Consider the following 9,875-nt stretch of genomic DNA (forward strand, 5'->3'; position numbering starts at 1 on the left):
CATGAACTGCGGCAGCCGGAGCAGCTTCCTACTCAGGCAGTCGCCAGAGAGCAACTGCTCCTAGCTGGAGGCAGCGAGTGACAAAGGGCAACCCCACCCACCCTGGCAGGAGTTCTCATTTGAGTTCTACAAAAAGGAGGCCACAGGATTAGCAAGGCTCGCCTGGTGGATTGTAAATCATCAGAAGCACTGAGCTATTCCTATTTATTTATTTATTACATTTTTATACCGCCCAATAGCCGAAGCTCTCTGGGCAGCTCACTTGCGCTCTCAGGGAACTCACAGCACCACTAAGGATAATGGGTGCCCCTTATTTCAGCCTCTTAGTTCTAAAGTTGTATCGGTGCAACCTGCTCTTAACTTTTCTCCTACTGTCAAGAGGGTATTTGGGTGATCACAGGGAGGTGGGGGAGCAAAGCCATCGCAGCTCTTCCCACACACACACACACACGCGCGTGCACCTGGCGTTTACACGATTACCAGCACTACAACGAGGGTTGGTGGGTTGTCTGAACCTGGCGTGTGGCCTGGGGTGGCTTCATACCACCCTACAGCCCATGTCTTGCAGCAGAGGTTATAGGGTGGGTACGAAGCCGCCCCCACTGCACCAGGTTTGGACGTCATGCCAATCCATGCTGCAGCGCAGGTAAATATGTAAATCGGGGGGGAGCCACAATGGCTTCTTTCCCCCCACGATCATCCAAACGCCCCCTGGTAGCTGCTTATGAAGGCCTGAAATGCCAAACAAGGTAAACGGCAGATTTTCGGAGATACACAGATGAAGCCCCTGGTCCCTTAACTTCCTTTGCCTGAGCCAATTGAATATTAATCATGCCTTGAATGTTGGCAAGGCTTAACAACAGATGTGTACAAAGAATGAAAGGAGTGGTGAGGGGCAGGAAGGAAATAGAAGCAGAAAGAGGAAATTCCCGGTCTCCTTCCTGTAATTAATCTCTCCGTGGTACATTGAGAGATCAGACGGAGCTTGGCAGGAGGAGAATTGCCAGTTCTTACAGTTCTAGTTCAGCATGCTCCCTTTTGGAAAACCTGCCTCCAGTTTGGGGTGATGCATGAACTTTTTATTGTTGAACTCGCTTCCTTGTTTTCTCTTAACAAATGAATATTAAACCTTGGGATTTTATTTTATTTTTTTACATTTGTAGCCCTTATTTACTCCAAGGAGTGAAGGGTAATTAATGTCTGTGGGGTTATCTCTGTGAGGCAGCATAGGCCGACGCCATACAGTGAGTTTCGTGGCTAAGCAAGGGCATGAATCCAGTTCTCTGCTGTGCCACCCTGATTCGGTGAAGTGTGTGTCTGGCAAATGTGTGTGTCTGGCCACTTGCATCCAACAGGGACATGCCAGCGAGCTAGCCTTGGCTGCAGCTCACTTGCTGTGTGTACACAGGCGGGCGCGGACTCGTTTGGCACTGCTGAATTGGTGAAGAAGCCCATAGGCTCAGCTCAGTGCAGAGCTCCGTGTGCTCCCTGGCATGCATGCAAATCTTTCTGTGAGCTCAGACTGTCTCTGCACCAGTAGGGGGCACTTCTATAAATGCCACGAGGATGTGCACATGAAACCCTGGAAACCTTTTTATTTCGCTCCGCCCTTTGAGTGTAGATCAATAAAATCTACCCGTGAAATAAAATCTGCACTAGCTTTCCCCAACCTGGTGCCCTCCAGGTGTGTTAGACTACTGCAAGGTGGCTGGGGGATTATAGGGATTGTACTCCAACACATCTAGAAGGCACCAGCTTGGGGAAGGCAGGTGTAGATTTTACTACTATGGTAGTAATGTAGTAATAAAACTACTATGTAGTTTTACATAGTACTACTATGGTGTTTTGGCTCCTGCGGCTGTTCCTAGTTCTCCGTTTCCGTGTCAATCTTTTAAGCGTCGTTTGATATATTGTATTTCCGTTTGTCAGAGTTTTCCCTGACAGTTCTGATACAGCTGAGGAGCTCTGTAGGTGCACCTTCCACAGGCTCAAAGAGTCAATGAATGAGGGCAGTTGTTTGCAAGAGCAGACATGTAGGGCCTTTTTTCTTTGCCTTTTGGTGATCAAGGGAAACCAGAATAAAGGACGAAATTTTAATATTTCTCACACGTCAACTGCTTCAAAGGGATATTTTTTATTTTTGTTTACACTCCCTTATGAGCCAGTGTGGTGTAGCGGTTAGTCCATTGGACTGGGAGTTCTGGGTTCTAGTTCTCACTTGACCATGGAAGCTCACTGGGTGACTTTGGGCCAGTCACAGACTTTCAGCCCAACCCACCTCACAGGGTTGTTGTTGTGAGGATAAAATGGAGAGGAGGAGGAGGAGGATTATGTACGCCGCCTTAGGTTCCTTGGAGGAAAAAAGGCAGGATATAAATGCAATAAATAAATAATGCATGAATGGCTGGATGCTTCCAGCCCTGTTGTTTTAAATGACAAATCACATACCGATTGTTAGGTATCCCTGCAAAGAGTCTGCTTTGTAGACATTGCTCTCTGTAGATAGAAAGTACTCGGTTTGCATCAGGAAAAACTTCCTGACTGTTAGAGCAGTACGACAATGGAACCAGTTCCCTAGGGAGGTGGTGGCCTCTCCCACCCTAGAGGCCTTCAAGAGGCAGCTGGACAACCCTCTGTCAGGGATGCTTTAGGGTGGATTCCTGCATTGAGCAGGGCGTTGGACTCGATGGCCTTGTAGACCCCTTCCAACTCTGCTATTCTATGATTCCATGCTTTGTAGCAGAATGAGGATGGTGCCAATACACTTAAGTCATTGTCAAGGTTTTTGCTCATGTGCCCACCAGTTAGAGCAGCTAGATTCGCAAGTTCAAGGGGCTGGGCCTTCTTGGTGATGGCACCTCAGTTGTGGAACTCCCTGCTGCTTTGTACCTTATACCTTCAGGGCACACTCATAAGGAAACCTTACAAACTTGTTCAGACTGGCCTTTCTTGAGTAGGTAGTTAATCTGTGTGTTCCATTCTTAACCTCAAAACGTGCGTTGATTTCCTGAATTACGAGAGTGCCGTTTTTATGTGTTTGTGTCCTGTTTGTAAGATGCTTTGTGAGGGTATATATCTGAAAAGTGGGATTTTGTTGTGTTCCGTTCGTTGCAGGTATCTCCATCTCCAAAGCCCCAGAATTCTCTGGCGCCGTTGCCACTGTACGACCAGCCACCAACCAGCCCTTTCCATAGTCCAGATAAAAGAGGCTCCCAGTACTTTCCAAGGTCCCCATCAACAAACGGTAAGCGAAGCCAACAGGCCAACACTAAGATGTGCAGTTTGTGCACCCTGTACCCGGAAAAACCACATCAGCAAGACGTTGGGCTGGCTCACATGGTCACAACAAGTCACCGTGGCTTGTTGTGAGCCCTGGCATGTGCCGGGTGCGATTTACATAATCACTGCCCCGCCGTGGCTTATCATGTCATCCAAACCTGGCTTGTTGGAAGGTTAAACAATCTTCAAATGACCCGATAACAGACCACGGGCTATTTGAGGGTTGTTTGCAAGTCATGTCGATCAGTCTTGAACAAAACAAAAAGCCACAACTGGGCAGTAATTATGCAAATCGCACCCAGCGTACACCGGCATACATCACAACTCACAAGAAGCCACCATAGTTTGCTTAAGCCCTGATGGGTTCTTTTGATTGTGGAAACTGGGTCATTCTTTCTCCCATGTTGCTGCCAAATAATAGAATATGTTCCCTCGAGAATTATAATTAGCCCCCATTCTCTTGGCCTTTAGAAAGGGTGTAAAGACGCATCTTTTCAATTTAGCCTTTTAAAATGTGCAGTTTTTAACGTTAATGTTATTTCTTTATTGTTGCAGGATGTTATAGTTTTAAGTCGTCGTACGCTGCCTTCGTGGCTTTTTAACGGATAAGGCAGAATGTAAATAATAAAATAAACAAACGGTGTAGCAGAGCTATGTCTCTTTTGCTCAAATAAAATAGGTGTGTAGCAAGGAGCAGTGCCCCTAACCCTTCTGAAGGTGACTGGGTTCACACAACACGCTAGCCTACCCAGTGTGCGTTTTTATTGAACCATGGGTTATTGCGTTGCCTGAATGCAGCACTTTTTCTGCAGGGTGGGTTATCATGTTGTCTGAACGCAGCGCATTTTCTGCGGGGTGGCTTGTTAACCACCCTGAACAGCCCAGCAACAAACCACCCTGCGGAAAATGCACTGCGTTCAGACATCACATTAACTCACCCTGCGGAAAACGTGCTGCATTCAGACAACACAATCAACCGTGGTGGGTTAGCGTATTGTGTGAACCCTTGTCTGCCAAACGTCAGAGAAATAGGTGCAGGAGTTAGTATTTTGATTGGTGGGTTTTTTTTAAGGAAACTGCCAATAACAATTTTTTCTGGGCAGAATTGGATGGAAATTGCAGGGATAGCTGTCCCTTCTAATACAGGCATTAAGTCCCCCCCCCCTCTTGTGTTGAAGACATGCAGAATTATTATTATTATTATTATTATTATTATTATTATTATTATTAATTTCTTACCTGCCTCTCCCTCTGGATCAAGGTGGGGAACAACATTAGATACAAATACTATAAAATACAAAAAACTGATTAAAACATATAAAACGAATACAATATTAAAATAACAGTCAAATATCTTAAAATTCGACTGGGTAGGCCTGCCGGAAGAGATCAGTCTTTATAGTCTTTATACACGCAGCCCTGAGTGTAATTTGTGGTGTTCATGGATCTTTGTGGCTAAAAAATCGTGTTACCAAAGAATTAGATAGTGGCATTACACAAGGCTTAAAAATTCAAAAAAAAAATTTAAGATTTTTAGGTAGTACAGCCTATCTGAGTGGCTCCATCTAGAAGCATGTAGTAGTGTGTGTGTTTTTCCTTCCCTTTCAGAAAACAGCTTAACTTCAAACTCTCCTGGATTCTCACAGCCACCACGACCTCTTCCTGAAAGCACCTCATATGGCAAATTGAGGCCTGTAAGTTTTCCAGACACATCACAGAACTTTAGAAATCGGGTATTGCTGCATTAAACCCTATGGGGAAGTAAAGTCAGCAGCTTTAGAAACAATGGCCATTTTGGAGTTGCCTTATCCTTGGACCAAGTTACCCTTGGTCCATCTAGCCTATGTTGTTGACAATGACGGGCAGCAATGTTTCTCCAGGGTTTCAGCCAAGTGTTCCTCTAGACCCTACCTGCAGTTGGTGGGGTACGGCTATGGTTTATGCTTAAACTATGGTTGAGTGGGACATAAGTTTAGGGTATGTCGCTGACTCCCCATCCTGCATGGTTGAGTGAAAGTTTTCAGAAACTTTTCCTTCCGCTTTTATTTAACTGTGGCTTTCCATGATGTGTGGACCCAGATCTGAGTGGTTGAAATTAACTATGGGTATGGTTAGTTTACACAAGTTCAGAAACCACAGTTCTGTGCTTAGAAGGATTGATTTATAGAATCCCTTGTGTCAAGTTAGGTTACTTCGAGTCATGATTAATTTTGCCTCTTTCAGGTACGAGCTGCCCCTCCCCCTCCAACACAACAGCATCGTGGACCAACAGAGAAGATCGAAGACGTGGAAATCACCTTGGTGTGACCAAAGGGATGAAATGCGTCATAGTGCTACAATCAAGGCCAAACGTTGGCAACGTTTGGTCAGCTTTGGTCAGCTCTCATTCTTGGGCACCGTTGCATGATGGAAGAGAGACTTTTAAACAATCGAGGAAAAACTGGAGGATTTTCCAGGGACACTGACATGGTGGTGGATACTTCTTCCCACGGTCATGAATATTTTGTGCCTTTTTATTTGTTGCTGTTGTTTGGTTTCACTTTATATATCCACCATCCTTCCTCCTTTAGCACAAAGCAAGCAGAGGAATGCCTTTGCAACTGAAAGTCTGGCCGTTCTGGTTTCCAGTGGAGGCTTCGGAGAGCTCCCTCTTCCATGCCACTTACGGCCCGTCTACAACGTCCCTGCGGAAACAGTTCTGCATGACGATATATCCCCAGAACTTCTACAACGTGTAGCGCAGTAAACATGGCCTACTTCCTTGTCACATGGAGCCTCTCTGTGCCACAAGATGGACGAAATGGGATAGAGTTACTGATGTTGCAGGTTGCAGCAATAAGGGCCAAGTCATTATAGGAATGTATTTCTGCATGGGGAGTATAACGTGTAGACCAGCCTGAAGTCTAGCATACATATACCATGTGCATTAGTACAGTATATTACTGTTGCCATAGGAATGTGTTAAAATTATTTTTCCTATTCAAGTAGCATAACTTACCTGATTAGGTTATTAATCAGAATGTATGGAAGAGAAGGGAACACACAAGTGTAAGTTTAAGGAGAGGCTGGCTCCTCTCTCTCTCTCTCTCTCTCTTTCTCTCTCTCTCCTTCTCCTCCCCTCCGACAAAAGATGGAAAAAAAAATAGTTCTACAACTGAGAAAAAGCACTGCAGATCATATGGGGTTAATTACTTCAATGTGCGCCTCTTCCATAATTAACTGTAAACCTGAACGTAATGTTCCTTTTGTATTGATATTTATGCAGTGCATTTAGTAATAGAGTATCTACTACAGAAGTGCTGACTTAGTAGCAACAACATGTTTTCTTAGGATAAAACTGAATAAGCAGGATTTTCATCGTAGAGCTGAAAATAGCCGTTCATTTCCTTTTTTAAGCAGATTATTTTTTCTTCTCTTTTGCACTTGGGTCGCTTCTTATCCCAGTTATTGCTGTATAGTTTACTCGCTGACATTAGCAGTATATCCTGGAGCATCCGGCTAGAGTTAAGGAGTTTAATGTTTAGAAAAATGAAATGTGATGTCTAGCTTTAGCGTTGGGTAGTTCTAGTACAGATCTCCACGCAAAGCGTAACGGCCAGCTCACACCCAAGGAACTAAGGCTGGAGAAGGATGATAGTTCAAGATTATGTATTACACACACACACACACCCAAACTCACACCCCCTGACCAGTCAAATTGGTTTGATGGAGCTATTGCCACCTGTTGTGTATATACTTGCTTCATTTGTTCTCATATCATCTCTGTTTGAATAGACTTTGAAGCCCTACAAAATTTGCAAAGCCTTTTTCATAGAGATGATGATGGATCAGAAGAAATGAGTGCTCCCATCCTCAGCGACACTAATTCCATCTTACCCGTTTTCTACACACTGGTGGGGTTGTGGGAGTTACCACGTGTCTCCAGCCCTGGGATCAAACTCAGAATCATACCTGGTGTCCTTGCAGCTCTTATCAAGTCAGCTTTTGAGTTGGAGAGTAGAAGGCACGTGCTTTTGGATGACAGTGGGAGGCAACTTTCAGACCCCAATTTCTCTGAGTCACTTGTGACTTTGAAGAGAGGCAAACGTCATTTTGAAGTTGAAGATGAGTAAGAATGAAATAGGAGGGGGAGAACTATATTTCAGATTAAATGGTCTCCAAGCAGCAACACTCATATTTGGCAAAGAGAAGGGGCAAACATTTATATTCGTACTTTTATAAACCACCCAGAGAGCTTCGGCTATAGGGCGGTAATATAAATTAAATAAATAAATATATCAAATTCTGTCCCAGGTAATTTCTAGCCAAAGAGCTGGAATATATAAAAACACCTACGAGAAACGTCTTTAGAGCTGTAACATAAGTAATCTTAAAGGAGCTCTTGTGTGTTCATTTTTTCCTAAGCAAGTAAAACATAGTAATCATTTCTACGTTGAGTTGCCTAATGGGATACATTTTTCCTCCCTTTTTAATTCTGTGGCTGCATTTTGTGAAATCGTTTGACAAGACTTTCATCTTAAACTTTGCACAAATAATCTTGGCTGGGACTTTTGAAATATGACTCTCTCTTTTTTTTGCCAATTTTTCTTTCATTTAGTTGGCCTAAGCGAGGGAAAAGCTGTTTGAAATATAATAGCATCGTCTGCAGCAGTTGCCAAATTTCTGGCAGATTCCTGTGAAGATTGTGTTTTGGGAGGCGGCGATGCGCCTTCTGTCCTGTTGATCTGTTTGAGGTCTTTTTTTAAGTGTTTATCAAACTTATTCTTAAGTTTTTTTTAAAAAAAACAATTTTTTAAGAAGAATTGTACTGCAAACATTTTAAAATGCTTCATGAAAAAAATAAGCGTTGCCAATAATACTCACATGTTCTTTTCGGTTGGCCAGTTTTCCTGCATCTTTTTTTGTTGGTGGTGTTACCCAGACTCAAAATTCAGAAAGTGTTATTTAAGAAAAAAAAATCTCCTTAGTTATATTTTAAAAATATTTTCTGTAAGAGCTGCTAATTTTTATTTTAAGAAAAAGTTGTAAAAATACGCCTCCTTTTTAAACTCCATACAGGGCATGCAATAGAACATATCACCATGTACAGTGTCAATACACTGAAAGCAGAACCTTGGATGCTTTCTTTATATTGGCTGTAAAACTTTGTATTTATTATGTATAAAATGTTGAATAATAAAAAGTGGCTTTAAATCATTGGGTATGGTTTAATGTGTATTGAGCACTCTGGGGTTGTTATTTAACAAGCTGGGCACTGTTCATGGGACCGTGTTTAGAGGAGGGCAACCAGGATGATCAGGGGTCTGGAAACAAAGTCCTATGAAGAGAGGCTGAAAGAACTGGGCCTGTTTAGCCTGGAGAAGAGAAGATGGAGGGGAGACATGAGAGCACTCTTCAAATACTTAAAAGGTTGTCACACAGAGGAGAGCCAGGATCTCTTCTCGATCCTCCCAGAGTACAGGACACGGAATAATGGGCTCAAGTTAAAGGAAGCCAGATTCCAGCTAGACATCAGGAAAAATTTCCTGACTGTTAGAGCAGTACGACAATGGAATCAGTTACCTAGGGAGGTGGTGGGCTCTCCCACACTGGAGGCCTTCAAGAGGCAGCTGGACAACCACCTGTCAGGGATGCTTTAGGGTGGATTCCTGCATTGAGCAAGGGGTTGGACTCGATGGCCTTGTAGGCCCCTTCCAACTCTGCTATTCTATGATTCTATGATAAGCATATGAACATCTGGAGCTGCCTTCTCCTGAACCAGACCATTGGTCCACTTAGCTAAAGAATGTCTACACAGTGGTTCTCCAGGGTTTAAGAGAGCTTCGGCTATGGGGCGGTATATAAGTGATAATAATAATAATTATTATAATAGAGAGATCTTTCTCATCATCTGCTTCCTGGTCTTTCTAACTGGAGATGGAGCCCGGGACCTTTTAAATGCAAAGCAGGCATTCAAAAGCTGAGGTATTTCCTCTACCAGAAGCTCTTAAAAGCTGGACCATAAGGAAAGCTGAGCAAAGGAAGATAGATGCTTTTGAACTGTGGTGTTGGAGAAAAATTCTGAGAGTGCCTTGGACTGCAAGAAGATCAAACCAGTCCATGCTCCAGGAAATAAAGCCAGACTACTCATTTGAGGGAATGGTATTAAGGGCAAAACTGAAGTACTTTGGCCACATAATGAGAAGACAGGACACCCTGGAGAAGATGCTGATGCTGATGCTAGGGAAAGTGGAAGGCAAAAGGAAGAGGGGCCGACCAAGGGCAAGATGGATGGATGATATTCTGGAGGTGACAGACTTGACCTTGGGGGAGCTAGGGGTGGCGACGGCCGACAGAAAGCTCTGGCGTGGGCTGGTCCGTGAAGTCACGAAGAGTCGGAAGCGACTGAACGAATAAACAACAAAGGGGGGGGGAATGTAAATATAGCAAATGCCCCAGGTCTTCCGGCATAAAGCTTTCCCCCACCCACTCCATCATGGAGGTGCAGTCTCCCACTAGCACCCAGCGACCTCTGCGTCCATGTCTACATACTGACTGATAGACCCCCAAGGCAAAAGAACTGCCAATACAAGGTGGCTAGCTTTATGATCTGTAAC

The 9,875-nt window shown here is 43.9% G+C and overlaps 1 protein-coding gene across 2 annotated transcripts in view; it reads left to right on the top strand.

The window, feature by feature from the left end:
- FCHSD2 (FCH and double SH3 domains 2) overlaps positions 1 to 8,461 on the top strand; it is a 169,564-nt gene extending 161,103 nt beyond the window's left edge. For both annotated transcript variants that reach the window (XM_063127236.1, XM_063127237.1), the window contains 3 exons: positions 3,115 to 3,244; positions 4,888 to 4,973; positions 5,503 to 8,461. In XM_063127236.1, coding sequence (XP_062983306.1) covers positions 3,115 to 3,244; positions 4,888 to 4,973; positions 5,503 to 5,586 — 300 coding nt within the window. In that variant the 3' untranslated portion in view covers positions 5,587 to 8,461. The remainder of the gene's footprint in view (positions 1 to 3,114; positions 3,245 to 4,887; positions 4,974 to 5,502) is intronic.
- The last annotated feature ends 1,414 nt before the right edge of the window (positions 8,462 to 9,875 follow it).

Source organism: Elgaria multicarinata, chromosome 5 (assembly GCF_023053635.1).
Source record: "Elgaria multicarinata webbii isolate HBS135686 ecotype San Diego chromosome 5, rElgMul1.1.pri, whole genome shotgun sequence".
Taxonomy (NCBI): domain Eukaryota; kingdom Metazoa; phylum Chordata; class Lepidosauria; order Squamata; family Anguidae; genus Elgaria; species Elgaria multicarinata.